The sequence below is a fragment of the Carcharhinus amblyrhynchos genome, chromosome 17 (assembly GCF_965287045.1).
Source record: "Carcharhinus amblyrhynchos chromosome 17, sCarAmb.v2.hapA, whole genome shotgun sequence".
Classification (NCBI taxonomy): Eukaryota; Metazoa; Chordata; class Chondrichthyes; order Carcharhiniformes; family Carcharhinidae; genus Carcharhinus; species Carcharhinus amblyrhynchos.
Window position 1 is genome coordinate 54,100,451 of NC_137340.1, and position 20,140 is coordinate 54,120,590.

The 20,140-nt window shown below is 44.5% G+C and overlaps 1 protein-coding gene across 6 annotated transcripts in view; it reads right to left on the reverse strand.

Annotated features, from left to right (window-relative positions):
* The window catches only part of LOC145354535 (LIM domain-binding protein 1), a 122,403-nt gene that overhangs the window by 5,272 nt on the left and 96,991 nt on the right, over positions 1-20,140 (reverse strand). For 4 of the 6 annotated variants that reach the window (XM_080205982.1, XM_080205977.1, XM_080205978.1 and 1 more), the window contains 8 exons: positions 18,527-18,571; positions 14,664-14,739; positions 12,559-12,661; positions 11,423-11,595; positions 10,414-10,536; positions 8,759-8,842; positions 5,604-5,727; positions 193-341 (listed from right to left, as the gene is read on the reverse strand). In XM_080205982.1, coding sequence (XP_080062108.1) covers positions 193-341; positions 5,604-5,727; positions 8,759-8,842; positions 10,414-10,536; positions 11,423-11,595; positions 12,559-12,661; positions 14,664-14,739; positions 18,527-18,571 — 877 coding nt within the window. The remainder of the gene's footprint in view (positions 1-192; positions 342-5,603; positions 5,728-8,758; positions 8,843-10,413; positions 10,537-11,422; positions 11,596-12,558; positions 12,662-14,663; positions 14,740-18,526; positions 18,572-20,140) is intronic. The other 2 variants (XM_080205979.1, XM_080205980.1) reach the window with 2 other exon arrangements.

Here is a 20,140-nt window from a genome sequence, read left to right on the forward strand (position 1 = left end):
AGGTGCCTGAGGGGTCACTCCAGACCAAGGGGCTCATTAAGTTCAAAGCTGACACTGGATGGAAAGAGTGAAGCAAAGTGACAAAAACAACTTAAAATCCAAAGAAAGTTTCCTGGAAAAGGAGAAAAATCTGGTCATTTCCTGTCCTTGTACCGTTCAGTGAGTGAAGGGCAAAGAAACGTGGATGCTTACAGGTACCTGACTGGACAGCGCAAAGCTACTGGCTGGACTCTTCTTTTTGCTGTTGCTGTTGGTGTTGGAGTTTGGGCCACTGCTGATGGTGCTGCCTCCGGACATTTTCCTTTTCCTGCGTTTGCTTGGTGCCTGTCTGGCTGGTTCAGCTGCCAAAACAAACAAGCAATAGCAACTGACAGTTACTAATTTGATCAAAACTTCTGAAACCTGTCTATGAGGTATTTCCGCCTCAACTCACCACTCTCCCCATCAGGCAGCAGACATTCAGCACCCTGAGAGATGCTCGTTTTGGGGAATTCCAATCTACTCAGGTCCTAGGCAGGTCCGTCACGTGTCAGACTCACTGCCAGTGACAAGTTTCAACTCCATCATCAGCCATCTTGATGCTTCGTTGAGACCTTCTCATCTGCCCAGCTTAGAAATTGCACTTAGAATCAGTGTATAAGTCCACTGAGAAATGAAGTTTTATTCCTCACCAGTTTTCTCTGACACTGTTCCAGAAGGAATTAACTTCTTGAATTACGATAAGGGAAACTATAAGATTAGAGAAATTTTACTGCAACTATACAGGATCATGGTGACACAGTGGGAATACTGTTTGCTATTATGGTCACCTTAAACGAAGCTTTAGGCAGGATGTTTATGCCCTTTTGTGTTAATTGAGCAGCGTAGCGGGGTGGGAAATATGAGCGAGGGGTGAAAACTCGAGCACTGATATTGCTGGCTGCATTTTGCTACTTGCTGATTGTGGGTTCTGTGGCGATTGGGGGCGGTTGACAGATTTCCCAGTAAGATCACTGTCACTAGAGAGGTAGTGCTCGACAGACTAGCGGGACTGATGGTGGACAAGTCCCCAGGACCGGATGGAATGCATCCCAGGGTTCTGAAGGAAATGGCGGAGGTGATAGTGGATGCCTTAGTGATTATTTTCCAAACCTTGCTGGATTCTGGGGAAGTGCTGGAAGATTGGAAAACGGCTAATGTTACGCCACTGTTTAAAAAGGGTAGCAGGCAAAAGGCAGGGAATTATAGGCCGGTTAGTTTAATGTCTGTTGTAGGAAAAATGCTTGAATCCGTCATCAAAGAAGAAATAGCCAGGCATCTTGAGAAGAATTGTTTGATAGGGCAGACGCAGCACGGATTCGTTAAGGGGAAGTCGTGTCTTTCGAATTTATTGGAATTCTATGAGGATGTGACTAGTGCGGTGGACGGAGGGGAACCGGTGGATGTGGTGTTTCTCAATTTTCAGAAGGCGTTTGATAAGGTGCCGCACAAAAGGTTGTTACAGAAGGTTAGGGGGCATGGAGTTGGGGGTAAGGTGTTAGCGTGGATAGAGGATTGACTGTCAAATAGGAGGCAGAGAGTAGGTGTCAATGGGTGCTATTCAGATTGGCGGTTGGTGACTAGTGGAGTGCCCCAGGGATCAGTGCTGGGGCCTCAGCTATTTACCATTTATATAGATGATCTGGAGGAGGGAGCTGAGTGTAGGGTGTCGAAATTTGCTGATGACACAAAGATAAGTGGAAAAGCAAATTGTGCGGAGGGTGTGGAAAGTCTGCAGAGGGATCTGGATAGGCTGAGCGAGTGGGCGAGGACCTGGCAGATGGAATACAATGTTGGCAAGTGTGAGGTTATCCACTTTGGCAGGAATAATAGTAGGAAGGACTACTATTTAAAGGGCGAAAAGCTGCAGCATGCTATGGTGCAGAGGGACCTGGGGTTCCTTGTGCACGAGTCGCAAAAACCCAGCCTACAGGTGCAGTAGGTGGTCAGGAAGGCAAATGGGATGCTGGCCTTCATAGCGAGGGGGATTGAATATAAAAGTAGGGAGGTCTTACTGCAACTGTACAGGGCACTGGTGAGGCTGCAGCTGGAGTACAGTGTGCAGTTTTGGTCGCCGCACTTGCGCAAGGATATTTTGGCCTTCGAGGGAGTGCAGAGGAGGTTCACTAGGCTGATACCGGAGTTGAGGGGGTTGAACTATGAAGAGAGGCTGAATACACTGGGCTTGTACTCGTTGGAGTTTAGAAGGATGAGGGGGGATCTTATTGAGATGTATAAGATGATGAAGGGGATGGATAGAGTAGAGGTTGAGAGGTTCTTCCCGCTCAGAAAGGACAGCAGGACTAGGGGGCACAGCCCTCTAAGATAAGGGGGGGGGGGTGGCAGTTTAGAACAGAGTTGAGGAGGAACTTCTTCACTCAAAGGGTGGTGAATCTCTGGAATTCTCTGCCCGTTGAAGTGGTGGAGGCTACCGCTAAACATATTTAAGACACGGGTAGATAGGTTTTTGGTAGACAAGGGGATTAAGGATTATGGGGAGAAAGCGGGAAAGTGGAACTGAGCCACTTCAGATCAGCCATGATCTTATTGAATGGCGGGGCAGGCTCGAGGGGCTAGATGGACTACTCCTGCTCCTATTTCTTACGTTCTTATCAGGGCACACATATAATAGCAACCCCTAGCAGTGTGCAGCCAGCTTCTCAGCTCTCCTGGCAAGAATCAGATTATGGTTCTTGTATTTCACAGAGTGCCATAAACGTATGTAACTTACCTCGCTGGAAAAACAGGCGAGAAAATCTCCTGTTTTCTTCCCATTCGACAATTAGAATTTTTCAGAGAAAATTCCACTCATAATTGCATTAGAAACATTCAGAGAAGATTCACTTGAATGATTCCCTGATAAAAGGGTCGTCTTATGAAGAAAGGTTGAACATGTTGGCACTAAACCCATTGGAGTGTGGAAGAATGAGAAGTGATCTTATTGAAACAGATAAGATCCTAAGGGGACTTGACAGGGAAGGTCATTGAATTTTGAGTTAGATAGATCTTTGACAGACAAGGGAGTTGAGGATAATGGGGAGTAGACAGGAAACTTGAATTGAGATGTCTTATATTCTGTTGCAGAGGTGCCAGTCACCCTGTGGCAGTATATCTGAGTGCCATTAATCAGCTGAATGTTGATGGCTAATGTCACTAGGATGCATACATATTACATGCAATGTTATAAAAATAGAAAACTGAGATACTGGAATTCCAAAATAAAAACAAAGTGCTAGGAAATACTCAGCAGGTTGGGCAGCATCTATGCAGAATGAAGAGTTGAGTCCAATATGCCTCTTCTTTGGAACACAGTCGTGTTAGACTTGAAACATTGGGCAGAATGCTCCCAAAAAATTTCAAAGGACCTCATCCCGTCCGACTTGTGAGGTGATGCATTTTGGCCGGAATAATGTAGGGGGGAGTTATATGATAAAGGGTAAACCTATAAAGTGCATAGAAATGCAGTGGGACCTGGGGGTGCAAGTGCACAAGTCTTTGAAGGTGGCAGTATAAGTGGAGAAGGTTGTGAAGAAAGCTAATGGTATGTTAGCCTTTATTGGAAGGGGTATAGAGTATAAGAGCTGGAGTCTAATGTTGCAGTTGTATAGAACATAGGTTAGGTCGCATTTGGAGTACTGCGTCCAGTTCTGGTCGCCTTACTACCGGAAGGACGCAGAGACTCTGGAGAGAGTGCAGAGGAGGTTTACCAGGATGTTGCCTGGTTGATGTTGCCTGGTATGGAAGGACTGGGTTATGAGGAAAGATTGAACAAATTGGGGCTGTTTTCCCTTGAAAGACGGTGACTGAGGGGGGATCTAATAGAGGTGTATAAGATTATGAAGCGTATAGATAGAGTAAACAGTGGTAAGCTATTTCCTATGTTAGAGACACACAGTACGAGGGGCCATGGGCTTAGGGTGAGGGGGGAGAGATATAACACGGATATTAGAGGGAGGTTTTTCACACAGAGGGTAGTGGGGGTATGGAATGCTCTGCCAAGCAAGGTGATGGAGGCAGGCACTCTGGAGTTGTTTGGGAGGATATAGGAGATTGTTTTAAATAAGGTTCATTAGCACTGGGACGTCCCTGGTAACGTATAAGGATGTGGAATGATACTAACGTTTTCTCTTTTAATTCACAGGTTTTAAGTCGGTCCGCCTTGTTGTTCAACGAGGGGCATACACGCGATGGGTCGTACTGGGGCTGCTCTTGGATGTTCGGGAATAGCCCAGTGCTTCATGTCGTTAGTGTGCGCTTAAACTGGACCAGATGCTGGGCAACACGACAGCTCAGTGACTATCACTGTTTGCTGTGCAGACTCTTGGATTTGGGTCAGTGTCTGTGGGAGTTTGCACATTCTCCCCGTGCTTGCGTGGGTTTTCTCCGGGTGCTCCGGTTTCCTCCCACACCCCAAAGATGTGCTATTAGACTGATTGGAGGTAATAAATTGTCCCTAAATTAGTTTTCCCTCAATGTGGAATGCCATAAACAATAGATAAGGGTCATGGGTGGAGGGGGGGCTGGTAATGTTAAAATGGTGGCGCGGGCTCGTTGGGCCGAAGGGCCTGTTTCCCAGGCTGTTTTTGTTCTTTGACTTTCAGTATGGCGTGGTGGTACTATCGGTTGAGGAGCGAGAAACAAAAAAAATGTGTGGAGCCAATTTAAATATTGACGTAATTTAAATGTCATTGGCGAATTCCGGACACTATCATCTGGGCTCACTTGACCGTATCTGCTCACCAATCAAGGTTCTCACCAGCGAGAATCACAGATCATCTCCACCAACAGGACACCAGACGTGATGGCCTTACAGGAGATCGGAAGCCATTGAAGTCCCCTCATGATTCAGGGGTCAGGGCCGGACAGTACACATGGAGCAGTGCCAGCCAGGCAGTGCTCACCTGGCACACTGGCACTGCCCACATGACACTGTGGCAGTGCTCACCAGGCATCATAACTGTGTCAGCAGCAGGACCAAGTGGGTGGGGCCTGAGTGGGCGCAGAGTTGGAGTGGGAAACGGAGCTATGATAGGTGAGGAGGGAGGGAAGGGGAGCTCCACTGGGAGGTAGGGAACTCAGCAATCTGCTAGGTGCCGATCAGGGAGGGAACTCTGCACTCTGCTGGGATGGTGATCAAGTAGAAGGGAAGGAAGTCTGCAGAAAGGTTGACTGAAGTGGGAGGGAGAGAACTCTGTGGTGGGTGCTATCAGCGAGGGAGAGAACTGTGCATAGGTGGTGATCAAAGCAGAGGGATGCAACTGGGGAAAGTGGGAGGAGGCACTGCATTTGTGGCGACTGGCCTGGGGTGGGGAGGATGGGGTGCGCGTATGTGGCACGAGACCTTCCGGTACATGAGGTGATTGCAGGCACCCCTAGACCTCAGCAGCTGGCTTCCCTGATAAGCCCAGCATCCCAAACCCATTCCCCACCCCAAGCCCACCAACCTGTGAATAGCATGATGGTGCTCCCAGCCCCACCAACCTGTTGCACAAAGTGCTATATGATTGCAACTTTCAGCTTGCATAAAAAAGACACCATGTTTCACTGTTGCCAACATGCAGAAACTGCAGATTCACAAAGCTTACCAGGGGGAGCAACCATCCGTTGCCACTTCTGAAACAGGCATGTCTTGAGGCAGTCCCTGGGGCTTAAGCTGTAGGTTTTATGCCTGGACATCAGTTCCTGCATTGGCTCCAAAATAACACAGAGCTGCAAGACAGAGGGGAGAGCAAAAGAGGTAAGAATGTGTTTGCAGGAGGAGGAAGAAGAGGGGTTGATGAGCGAGAAGTAGAATTGGATGAAGGAGGGACATACGGAGACAAAGAGAAAAACCAGGTTTGCACCTTGATTCAAAGGAGATTGATCTGACATTGATATTCTTGATAAAGATGTGGAGATTCTTTCTGCACATTGAGAGTTATCACCTGAGGGCTTCATAAACCTTAAAGGGGTAACAATTTGTTTTGTTCTGCATTACCAATGGAGCTTGTATCTAACCTGGGTCTAAGGTTCACCCAAACTTGGCCTTATGTTATTCAGAGTGAGCTGCCAAAGCCATTCTACCTTAGAGGCAGCTGATGTCAGTAGCATGATAGAGTTTGGATCACCTGGCTTGCCACCAGTGATACTCGAAGTCATAGAATCATAGAAACGTACAGTGCAGGAGGCGGCCATTCAGCCCATCGAATCTGCACCGACCACAATCCCACCCAGGCCCTACCCCCATATCCCTACATATTTACCTGCTAATCCTTCTAACCTACGCATCTCTCAACGCCAAGAGGCAATTTTTAGCATGGCCAATCAACCTAACCCACACATCTTTGGACTGTGGGAGGAAACCGGAGCACCCGAAGGAAACCCATGCAGACACGAGGAGAATGTGCAAATTCCAAAGTCCCCGAAGGTGAGAGAAGGAAAACATGAAGAGGGAAGTTCACTGCTGACAACAGTCCTCGGGAGCGCTGCAGAAACTGGATCATTGACCCTGGCTCCTCCTCTACAGAAGGAAAGTTTGGTGCAAGCTGCAGTAATTCAACAGAATTCAGAGGGGATCAAACCTAGATCTCACTCTGCTCAGTATTGGTGAATCCTCCTGATGAGATCTTAAGGAAGGATTCAGCCTCTCATGACTATATGCAAGAGACTTAACACAGCTTTAAGAGGTCTGTAAATCAGTGAGGCTAGTATGACAATAGACATATTTCAGATATCATGGGGCCCTTGCAAAATTGGTCAGTTCCTCTGTTTTACCACAGCGGAAAGGGTACAAGCAAAGATCGAACTCTACCCAAAACTGAAAGGGTAGAATTTTAAACACAGAGAAATGTGTCAGGAACCCAAAGTCATCGATTCTAGATACTGTAAATCTTTTTCCTAAACATTTTATTCACATGAACACAATGCCTTACATCTCCCATCTATCCTATTAATCCGCTGTCCTGGCAACCAAGTTCCCAATATTGTATCTCCACAATTATTGCTCCATTGCCGAATTACTCAGGAAAGTTTTCCTGCAACACTAACTCAATGCTTGTGCAAATCAACCAGAATACCTGTCACTAAATGTAGAAAATGTTGAAAGAAAGGTAAAGACTCATTACTGCATTATAGACAGAAAGAAGAACGAGCTCTTTGTGCCAAGTCCAAACACCACAATCTATTCTAGAAACTTCACAGCTTTGCTAGTGGCATTCATGTCCCAAAGAAGAGTGAATTTAACACTCTAAGACTCCAGTGCATAAACACTGTCAGATCCCAAGAATAAATTGAAATAAATTATTAAAACTTGGAGCAAAAAATTTTGCTTTTTTCATCTTTCAACCTTGACAACAATGAGATCAGAATTAAATCTAAATAAATCTTTTTGCTAATTGCATATTTTTCTAATTGTGGATTTGACCAGATTCTGTTTTTTTTGTAACATTTTAACAAGTGGGCTTGGCAACATCAGAGTCCCAGTTAAAAACAGGTTGCCTTTTTCCCCCACTGTCACTGGATCCAACTCTTGAACTCCCTCCCAAACAGCACTGTGGACATATCTACATCACATGGACTGCAGAGGTTCAAAAATAGGCCTTGCTATCAACTTCTCATGGAAATAAGGGATGGGCAGTAATATCGACACCCTCATCCAGGGAATGTATATTAAAATCCATGTACTGTGGGACCAGAGTTACCTGTAAATGAGTTAAGATTTTTCATTTCAGGTTTTTAAACTGATAAGTGAAAACTTATACTCATTTCTTCCTGATGCCAAACTACAAAATTATCAAACAAAAACAGAAAATGCTGGAAAATCTCAGCTGGTCTGATAGCATCTGTGGAGAGAGAATAGAACCAATGTTTTGAGTCTGAATAACCTTTCGTCAATGCTGAGATACTCCAGCATTTTCTGTTTTTGTTTCAGATTCCAGCATTTAGAAATTTAGTTTCATAATTTGTCCATGGTGAGATTTGAAGTCACACAGGACCAGTCCCACAAACACTACATTACTCTACCCAGAAATGAAATAGTTGAGTTTGGAATAGCTCATCCTAAACTTGCAGAGCCCCAGACTCAAACTAATGAAAAGACTAAGTAAATATGGCATTTTGCTTCCGGGCACTGAGCTTCCCAGGCACAGAGCTCTAAAGCTCAGGGGTCACAGTTTGGTAATCCTTACCCCAGGATGTCACAGTTAGCACACGAGACACTCTCTGTTAAACAGAAAGCTAAGGCTGGGGGACTGGAGCCCATTAGCAAGATGGAAAAAAGGCTGTTCCCTAACTGCATTCCCTCATGTTCTCTCATGGACAACCCCAACCCTAATGCATAACAGTGAGAGAATTGTACTGGATTCGAGCAGCGGTGATTGATGACAGGAGGAAAGCAACAGCACTCTGTTCTTTGGGGATGTGTCTTTCTGCAGCTATAATCCGTAGCTGTGTCCAAATATGGTGCCTTCCTTAGTCTAATAGCTGACTGGCTCCACATTATTCAGGGCTCACACTTGAAGCGTAGCCATTTTGGTGAAGTACCCATAGAATACTAACTCCCATGAAATCTGGCAAATAACTTTACTGTTAAATAATGAACTATTGCTGAGAAACCCACTGTCAGAAAGATCAAATATACTCAGCTGGAAATTGAAACGTTCTTTCAGTTATAATCTTCTAAAGGACATGCGGGGTTTAGTAAAGAGTCACCAAGGGATTTCCTGGTGAATTTTTAACCTAAAGCACTTTAATCTGCCCTTACTCGGAGGTAGTTGAGAGTAGAATTGGACAGGCCACATCTTGTGATGTTCTTTGACAGCTGATCCAGCATCTGTGGGTCCTGGGACTGTTTGAAAAAAAGGAATATGGATTAATGAGCAGATTGGTGCAGCTCAGTTGTATTAATGCAACACCTCAGATCCTCCCAGATTACCAGAAACTTGGAGCAGAGTCATAGGTTTATTTCCAGAATTTGAGTTTGTGTTTTTGTGAGGGGAAGGAGTACAATGGGGAGTATTATTTATTCATTCTTATTGACCAGTTTCATCAAGGACACCACACTTTCGGCATCAATAGCTGATCACTTCAAAAAGACAGCATGTAGCAATATAAGGAAGAGTTTTACTCCTTCACAGATGATAATGGGAGCAAGCTGCTTCTTCACTGGAACTATTTCCACTTATGAGTGAGAAGGTGAATGGTTTGAGGCACACTTCAAATTGCTAAGGGTCAGAAGTTTCAGGATTTGGGAAACACATTCCAGCAGGCCTGATTTATTTCATGCTCAAATGAGCATCAATTGGCAGAAAGCAAGACTTCTGCCCGTCACCAGGAGGGTGTCCTGCCTTGGAAAGCTGCCAGCCAATCTTCAGTCATTCCAGGAACAGTGCTGCCAGTAAAGGATCTGCAGATATTTGCCTGGAGTTAAGTGCAGAAACCAGAGGAAAGGTAAGTGTCAAGGATCAAGAGGCAGTGGGGGAGTGGGCGGGGGGCGGCGTGGTGGTGGCAGCAGAGGTAAAGGCTTGAAGGTCATCAGGGAGCAATCAGGGTATTGGGAGATAGGTGGTGGATAGGAGGGAAATCTGGAAGTCACTGGATAATAAGGGGGGTTCTGATGGAGACACCACTGCCACCAGCAAACCCCCCACTGCCACCTGAAATTGAGGTTGAATTTTGCTCAATTTTGAGTCCCCCCCCCTTCACCACTCCTCCAAATCTATCATCTGCCCGCCAGCCTAAAAATTGAGGTTGGATAGATAAAGGCCATAAAGTGTCCATTAAGTGGGGCAAGGGCGGGCTTAATCTCCGAGGCATTGCCCACCCCAGTCAGAGCAGGTGGGAACGTGGATGGAATCCTGTCCTTGCAGTTTTACATTCCCCCTCTATGCCTCAGAACCAGCTTTGGGGAGAGAAGGGTGGGGTGGGGACAGAGATGGGAAGCATATAGCTCTCACTCTTGTCTCCAATTATGACTTGCATCTAGACAAAGTGAGCCCCGGTTCAGGGGGAGTGTTCCCGCTTCTGGGTTAGAAGGATTGGATATGGAGTCTATCGCAGTCAGCCCCAGTATGCAAAGATCTGGCTCTGAGTATTGGGTTGATGTCCAGTGGGACATGTGATTTGGGACTTACCAGTTTAACTCACTTCTTACACACAAATCATTTTACAAGAAGCAGTTACTTTTTAAAAAAATGCTCCCTCTCAAAAGTGTTTGAACCTGAACTAGAAATCTGTGAAGAAAGCTGTCTTCTGGGTTTCAGTGTTTGTTAAGCAGACGGTTGGAGAGTTGAGCATTTGTTCATTTCAACAGAACAGTGCCAACAGTGAGTTCTCCAGTGTCAGATCCACTGAAACAAGTGGCAGAGTTTATAGATCTAAGTAGGTGAAGGAGTCTAACCTCGGGAAGAAGATACTCACATTCATTGCGAGGATGCTGCGTGGGATCAGCTCCCGGTGCTGCCGGATGTTAAAATGCCAGGTCTTAATCCTCATCATATCATCAAACATGAACTCCAGATATAACCGCCCCTCCACACATACCTAATACAACCATTGACAAGATAAGTAACACTGCTACATCATTACACGTGTCAATTCTAACACTACTACACCCCCCACAGTTACACCTCCCACATTCCATCTTCATTAGAATTCACCCACCCTCAGTTCCTTTCATTACAGGCAAAGCTAGTATTTTTCATCCCTTTCAAGTTGCTCTGGGAAGATAGTTCTTGAAACAAAACTAGGTGTCTTAGTTGGTCAGAATATTGGCCTGACAAAATGGCAAGTTATCGCAATGCATGAGGGCACCATTGCGCTATTCCACTGAGAAAACCCAGTGAAGCAGAGGGAAGCACAGAGCTGGCTGAACTGTCAGCTGCTGGACAATTCTCATGCACTTTCTAATGCTTGGTGTCAGAGCATCAACTGACTGGAAATAATTCATCCAGCCTTTCACAAGGGAATGTTATACGTGACAGAGCAAAGAAAGGGGCAGAAAAATTACACTGATCCCCTCCCCACCTCTGCAAATGAGGGAGGGTAAGTTAACCATCAGGGTCCAATGTAATGAGTTTAGGTTAGCCTCAATGCAGTTATGAATGTGAATGTGTTCACAATGTGGAATTGATCTTAATTTGGCAATGACTTTCAGAGAGGCCACAAATATTGAAACTATAGGAAGGGGAATCATTCCAGCAACTGGGGATATTCTCTGGGCTTTTGCAACGTCACATAAGTCAACATGCCTCATTTCATAGGGCAGAATCCGTACCTAGAACTATAGTAGACCCAAACCCATGCTCCTTGCCTGTGGAAAACATCAAACAGGGATTCAAGCCCTTCCCATTTTTCCAACACAGGCCCCACAAGTGAGAGCCCTTGGGTAGCAATGTGTACTTGGTGTGTTTCCCGAGTCAAATCATACCTTTGTGAACATTGGCTTCCCATGTTGTGTCACCATTGTGCATTGGTCACAATCCAATGACACAAAATTATTGTGGAATGATTCCTTTGGGTGCTTGAGGACATAGTACAGGTCGGTTGCCCCTCCCTCGAAGATACTGCGAAAATAGCGTGGGATCAAAGTCCGACCAATTGCTGTGGGTGGGATGAAGGAAATGGAAGATTAATATTTGATTTGAAGGAAGTTATCTTGCTCCAACAATATCATCTCTGGTGCCAGTTTTCCTCTAGTACTTTTGTCCATTCACCAAGTGAGAGTTTGGACAATGAGTGTCAGCAGGGTTGTCAAAAAGAGCATGCATTTCTATACAACTATTCGTGCCTTCAGGAAACCCCGCAGTACTTTACAGCCAATTAAGTTAATTTCTGAAGTGTCATCACTGATATCATATAATAAATCAGTAGCCAATTTGCCATAGCCAGATCCCACAATGGCAATGAGATTTCTGAGACTGTTTTCAGTGATATTGGTGGAAGATAAATATTTTCTGAGACCCCAGAGAGAACCCCCTGCTCTTCAATGAAGAAGTGCCATGGGATCTTTAACAACCACCTAAGAGGACAGATGGAGTCTCAGTTTAACAATCATTTGACGAACAGCACTCTCAGTACTGCACTGAAATGTGAGAGCACATTTTGTGATCGAGTCTCTGGATTGGATCTTGAACCCATAACCGCCTGACTTGGAGGTGAATGTGTTATCAAATTAAACTGGAAACAGAGTTGAACCTGATCCAGCTTTGCTCAAAGTCTGTACCCACTGAAGAGAACATAGATTGATGATCAGCAGCAAAAACTTTGTGGGATGTTCTTTCCTCTTCCACACTGAGATCAAATGAAGATCATGGAATTCAGTGCAGACCAGGAACTGAATCTGGGAGATTCCTGCTCAGAGAAGGCGCCTCTATATCTGGGAATTTGCGGATCATTTAGTTCTTTACCAGATTGTACAATAAATAGTTCTTCAATGAGGGCTCAACCAGCATGAAGTTGGACAATGAGTGGGAGCTCACTACTGGTGGAATTAACAGTTAGGAGTTTGGCATCAGATTATCAGAGTGTTATTGGGAAACAAAACAATGGAACTATTATACTCACTGTATCTCTTCGGCCCATCTTCCAAACAGAAGGTGATGGTTAACATGGCATCATCTTCAAAAAACTCTGTGGTAAAAGCATCCCACCAGAGATTGTCACATTCCTAAAGGAAGCAAGGTTGAAATGTGAGAACGGAGAGAGAATGAAAATTTGAAAGCGAATGATGTGGAAATCAAAGGAAGAATGAGGGAGAAGTAGTGGGCAACGGAATGAGAACAAGAATGAGAAAGAGTGAGTCAAGGAAAGATGAGAGAAAACAATAAAAGATCAAAAGATATAGAGAAAGATTGAGCAAAATGGTATGAGAGAGATAGAGAGAGAGATAGAAAGAGAGAGAGGGAGGGAGAGAATGGGAAAAAAGGTGGATAAAATTGTGTGAGAGAGGGTACAAGACAATGAGGTAGGATGGGAGATGCAATGAGAGAACAAGAAAGGCAGAATTATTTCACCCCAAGTTATCTAAAAGTTACAGCCAGACTGTAGGTATTAACAATCCTCACTACTGCCTGAACATCGCTGCCAGATAATCGATATACCCACTGAATAATGTGCCAAAAACCTCTGCCCTCGACTGCGGCTGGAATTCTCCAGTGCCGCTACAGCAAATGGAGTTTTGGCTGAGCCAAATTCTTCATTTTCGATGGCAGCAGGGCAGCACAGTGGTTTGCACTGCTGCCTCATAGCCAGAGGAACCTGGGTTCGATTTCCAGCTTGAGTCACTGTCTGTGTGGTATTTGCACATTCTCGTGTCTGCATTGATTTCCTCCAGGTGCTCCGGTTTCCTCTCTCAGTCCAAAGATGTGCAGATTGGGTGAATTGGCCATGCTAAAATTGCCCCTTAGCGTCAGGGAGACTAGCTACGTCAAATGTATGGGGGTTATGGGGATGGACCCTGAGTGATTGGTGCAGACTCGAATGGGCTGAATAGCCTCCTTCTGCACTGTAGGATTCTATGATTCTAAGCCACGGACGAGGTTGGAGAATCCTGTCCATAAATTCTAAAAGGGACTGTGCATGTCAATTAGGTCTGAGTAATGGAAAATCTTCACTTATCCATGACCTTAATGAATGGTGTACAAGGTAGAAGGGCTGAAGGACCTGCTGCTGCTTCTTAGAGTTCTCAACCCATTGTCATTTTTCAATTCGTTGCTTCCATACACAACACAACCACTTTGGCTGTTGGCCTTTCGATTCATCCTATTGCCTTCCATGGGTCAGATTTCATTAATATGTTTTCCAAATGCCTCCTTAAACAAACCCCTTCACTAAACTGGATAGTTAAGAGGCAGGAGTTTACAGTTTGAGAGTGAACATCATGGAGAGGTGGCCTGAACAATTTCTTCCTGTTTCATGGTAGCTGTTACCAGGATCTCAGAATTTCACTTTGAAAGGTTCAAGCTGATCTGATCAGTCAGATGATTTACGGGAATTTGCACAAGGGAGAAAGGAATTGAAGGATATGTTGATAGGATGAGATGTGTAGGGTGCGAGAAGGTTCATATGGATCATATACATCAGCATGAATTAGAGAAAACAGTTGGCCTTTTTCTACATCTAGGTGAGGTGTTCTGAGCAGGATAGTCCCAGTTCAAACCGGCCTGAGGTGAGTTAGTTGCTTTCAGCTGGACACGACCAAGAGTAATGTCACTCATTCCAGCACCATGTATTAGAAACCAGAAAATAATCTGACAAGAGTTTGTATTCCTGCTTGTTGTAGTCCAGAGATAGATGGGACTCTGTATCTAACCTGATACTGTACCTATCCTGGGAGTGTTTGATGGGGACAGTGTAGAGGGAGGTTTACTCTGTATCTAACCCCGTGCTGTACCTGTCCTGGGAGTGTTTGATGGGGGGACAGTGTAGAGGGAGCTTTACTCTGTATCTAACCTGGTGCTGTACCTATTCTGGGAGTGTTTGATGGGGACAGTGTAGAGGGAGGTTTACTCTGTATCTAACCCTGTGCTGGACCTTTCCTGGGACTGTTTGATTTTGAAACTAAGTTCTGCTATAGGAAGTGTAACATTCTCCTGTGCTAAAGCTCCCTCCCCATGAATGAGCAAAGTTTACAAAGAACAATATGTTGTAAAGATTGAATTATGTTTTACCTCTGCCCAGTTCTGTAATCGTTTGTTAAGTTCGAATATCCTGTAGTCGGTCTGGTTCATGTAAGGTGTGTGTCTCCTGTCACAAAAGATAACATTAGCTGAACAAAACATCTCATTCATAATTAAACCGCTTTACTACTATTTGTGTTTGTGCCCAGACTCATTGGCAGTCAGGTTGAAGACCACACAGACTTTTGTTTTAAATGTTCAGTGTCTTCTTTAATTTTTTTATTTCTCTTTCTAATTTTTAAATTCAGTCATGGGATGTGAGCATCACTGACAAGGAGAGGATTTCTTGTCCATCCCAAATTGCCCATGAGAGGGAAGTGTTGAGTTCCCTGCTTGCACTGCTGCAGTCCAAGTGGTGTATCTACACCCACAGTGCTTTTATCGCCAGCTGTTTCCCACAATTGAGTGGCTCATCCAGCCATTTCACAGGGCAGTTAAGAATCAACCACATTGCTGTGGGCCTGGAGTCACATGTAGACCAGACCCGACAAGTATAGCAGGCTTCTGTCTATGACCGATACTGGTCAATCACATGGGCTTTTTCAACCTGGTCATTCATAATGATTAATAATAAGCCTAGCATTTTCATTCCATTTTTATCAAATTATTTTGAATTCCTCCCAGCTTGTGGAATTTGATCCCTTGTCTCACGAACATTATCCAGGCCTTTTTCTTCAATCTCACTGGAAGGCTTAGATCAGTTTCCATTTCAAACTCCTTTCATGATCTTCATCAGTTTGATTCTGCGCCAAACCTGAACTTATGCTTCCTGTCCACTGCCAAGATTGGACATGGCCATTTTGATGCCCGAGGCCTGAATGTGATTTATTTTGTAACTGATGATGGCAGGCTCGGACTGAAGGCTTTCTGGTCAGGAAATGAGTGCGCCAGCAAATTGATTTCAGAACTCCATTTACAAATCCCTCCGTGGCCTTGCCTCATGAGATTTCTTCACCCTTATTTTCCCCAAATGCACTGGACCAGCTGTGGATCACTCTGGCCTCTGAGTCACAAGGTTCTGGTTCCTGAGGATTTGAGCATCAGAGATATCACACTGAGGGTAGACAAAGTAATGCAGTGTCAGAGGAGAGATATTAACCTGAGGCCCTGACTGCTCTCTCTCAGGCGAACACAAGATATTCCCTGACATTACTGAAAGAACAGCAGGACAGTTATCCCTGGTGTCCTAGCTAACAGCTATCCCTCCATTAATATCACTAGAAACAAATTATCTGATCATTATCACATTGTGTTAGTGTAAGTTGGTTGCCATTTTTCCTACGTTACAACATGGACCACACTTCAAAAGTACTTCATTGGCTGGAATGCCCATTCAAGTGCCCGATGGTCACAAAAGGCACTATATAAATGCTAATCTTTTTGCCCCCTTTCTTCGCTCCTCATCAGTCACTGTGCCTTCTGCTTCACCTTTGCTGTCCATTCATTCAGCCCCTATGAAAATCTTTACCTCTATTTTTTTAACTCTACTCCTGCTTAAAAACCCCCTTAAATCTCTTCTCTTTCACCATTCCTTCAGTGCCACACCTCTCTCAATGTCTCTCTATTTTTCCCTCTTGTGTTAAATTGAAATGTGGACCTTACATGTGAATTTGGAGAGTGGGCCAGATTAACGATTTAACCAAAACAAAGACACTGGGGGGAATTCCCCCAGTTCTCCCCCCCCCCCCCCCCCCCCAACCACTGGAATTGTTGGGGGGTGGAGGGGGTAGTGCAGGGGATCACGTAAAGGTTCATTGGACTCGGGTGGGATTTTCTGGTTTGGAGGTGAGTGCAGCTGGAAAATACCGCTCGATAACTTACAGCATCAGCAAAATCTATACACAGTCCCGCTCCTGAATGGCAACAGTTTGGAGATGCCTTCTGGTGCATTAAGTATCAGGTAGAAACACAACTTGTTAAAGAAACTCATGAATTTGGGGCAGGAAGTGGGTAGGGCAGAGCTTCCTGTTGCTGATTTGGTTCCTTGATGAGAAAGGCACTCAACCTCTTTCAGTAACAGAGGATGTCAAACTCCAAAATGGCTTCCACAAATCCTGCCAGTGAACAGATAATAAAGATTCAGGTCTTGGTGCACAATCTCCCTCTCAGAGGGCAAGCTGGTGATGCAGACAGCTGCTGCCTAGGAGAATAACAGGAGCGTGCATATTGCCATCAGGACAAGTGTAACTTGCCTTTACTTACATTAACCTGCTCCATATTAACTGAGCCTTTCATGTCAAGGCATTTCCTGGTTTCCAGCAAAGAACTCAAGGAATGCATTTTGAAAGTTCAGACTGCATTTGGAGAACAGGAGACTGCATTTCAGAAAAGATATACCAACTTCAGGGTGTAACACAGATTCACCAGCGTGGCTGAAAGGGTTACATTACAAGGGAAGATTGTATGAATTCTGTCATGTATTGTTTTGACTTTAGAAAGGGGTGATCTAATTGGAGTACATAAACAATAAATTAATTAATTTGCGTAGATTGAGAAACTGCTTCCTCTGAAGCGAAGAACTAGACTATGGAGTGCAATCTTACAAATAGCACAAGGACATTCCAGAGTGAAATCAGGAAATACTCTCACACACAAATCCAGGTGGATATCTGCAAATATCTCCCAATAAATAGCTGAAGATGCAATTTTTAGGCTGAAATTGAGATTATTTTTGCTGTGTAAGGGAATTAGCCAGGATATATCCTGATCATTCTCCACTGATCATAGAATCCCTAGAATGCACTGAGTCTGCACCGACTTTCCAAAAGAACCTCCCAGCCAGACCCTCCCCTCCACCTTATCCTTGTAACCCCACTTATTTACCACCTAATCCACCTAACCACACACCTTTGGACACTAAGGGACAATTAACCACGGCCATTCCACCTAACCTACACATGCATGGGGTTATGCAGATAGGGCCTGGGTGGGATTGTTGTCAGTGCAGACTCAATGGGTCGAATGGCCTCTTTCTGCACTGCAGGATTCAATGTTTCTATCTTTGGACTGTGGGAGGGAACCAGGGAACCCGGAGGAAGCCCATGCAGATATGGGGAGAATGATCTAACTCCACACAAACAATCACCCAAAGTCCCTGGTGTTGTGACGCAGCAGTGCTAACCACTGTGCCGCCGTGCCAACCTTTGTTGTAGGAATGAGAATTTACGCTATAGATATACTTCAATGTAAGTTATTAGTACATGACGAGATATCTTTCAGTTCTGCTGAACAGGGATATTTTCTAAAGGGTGAGAAGCTGAAGGAATGGAAAGATCACCCCACCACATCTTGAGGGTCTGGGCTATGTTGCTTTATCACAGTTTGTATAAACATAAAATATATATTAGTTTAGTATCAGGAGGCATGAAATACAGAGATTAAAGGTAGAATTGGTATGTGTTTTGTGCAAACCACTGTTGCTATGATCATACTTTAACTGTAAAGGACAGTACCCACGTTCTTATAGTGAATCTTGAGTTCACTAATATAAAATCCTATAATTAAATCAAATTGAACCATACTATTTAACTTTTTACTTATATTGGATTATGTAACATGAGCTTAAAGATTAAGAAGATTCCACAGTTGTTACTTCAAGAGTCAGTAATAATGAGCTAAATTAGAACAGGAAAGAAGTCCAACACAAGTAGATATTGGGTAAGGATCACAGCTCTGCCTTTGATGACATCTGTCGGTCAAGGACTTGATACACTGTCCTTGGTGAACATTTGTAGAATGGGCAGTCAGGCATGTTGGCACAAATTCCAATTGGAACCAGGAAACTTCCAGCTATGTACGGCCCACAAGATTTATCCAGCAAACAGGCAAATTATTATTACAAATCTGCCACTTACCCAATACCAGGCTCCAGGTATGTCGGAGGATACATAGGTGTCGGACTGTCAAGAGGAAGAAAAAGTACATACAACAGTTTAAAACAGCTAGTTTCACTTTTCACCCTTGAATCAACATAACTAACCCCCTATCGCCACCACAGCAACTCACCAAGACTTCAACCAAACTTCCCAAACCTATGACCTGTTCGAGAGGCAACATCCACTGCAGCATGAAATGGAAAATGTTCCACTCTATACACAACATAAACATTCACTCCAATCTGAACACTGTCATGCACCTCATACTGAAATCAGAAACTCTGGGGGTGAAATCCCCCTTTTCTAAGAGTTTATTCCTACCATTCATTGACCATCATAATTACCCTCAAGAAGGTGGTAGTGTCCCCATATGCCCACATCCTGCTTCTCAATGATCTTCCCTCCATCATAAGGTCAGAAGTGGGGATGTTTGCTGATGATTGCACAATGTTCAGCAGCATTCATGACTCCTCAGATACTGAAGCAGTCCATGTTCAAATGCAGCAAGACCTGGACAATCTCCAAGCTTGGGCTGACAAGTAGTAAGTAACATTTGCGCCACACTAATGTCAGGTAATGACCATTACAAATAAGACACACTCTAACCACTGCCCCTTGACATTCAATGCTGTAACCACCACTGAATCCTCCACTGTCCTTGGGGTTACCATTGACCAAAAACTCACCTGGACTCACCACATGAACACAGTGGCTACAAGAGCAGGTCAGAGATTAGGAATACTGCAGTGAGTAAGTCACCTCCTGACTCCCCAAAGCCTATCCACTGTCTACAAGGCACAAGTCAGGAGTCTGATGGAATACTGCCCATTGGCCTGGATGGGTGCAGCTCCAACAACACAACAAGCTCAACATCATCCAGGACAAAGCAGCCTGCTTGACTGGCACCACATCTACTAACAGTCAATCCCTCCACCACCGATGCTCAGTTACAGCAGTGTGTACTATCTACAAGTTGCACTGCAGCAAATCATGAGAGATCCTTAGACAGCGCTTTCCAAACCCACAACAATTTCCATCTAGAACGACAAGGGCAACAGATAAATGGGAACACTAACACCTGCAAGTTCCCCTCCAAGCCACTCGCCATCTTGACTTGGAAATATATTGCCATTCCTTCACAGTCGCCGGGTCAAAATCTTGGAATTCCCTCCCTAACTGCATTATGGGTCAACCCACAGAACTCAGACTGCAGCAATTCAAGAAGGCAGCTTCTCAAGGGCAATTAGGGATGGGCAATAAATGCTGGCCAGCCAGCAACGCCTGTGTCCCAGAAATGAATTTTTAAAAATTCTATAATGGCATTGTTTAGATTGGAGTGAATGTTTGTGTTGTTGAGATGGAGTGCCTTCCATTTTGTGGATCCCGGAAGAGCTGATGTCCTCATCAACTTTCTCCTTCAAACACCCTCTCCAAAGTATTAGTTGATGCCTCATTTTGTACACGATTTAATGAGAACAGACAAATTGAAGTTTTGTTGTTGCAATGAATGCTGCCACCTGTGGGTGTTTTGTGATACTGCAGTGCCTGGATTTACAATGGAGACAACAACTACAGTTCAAACATCAAAAAATC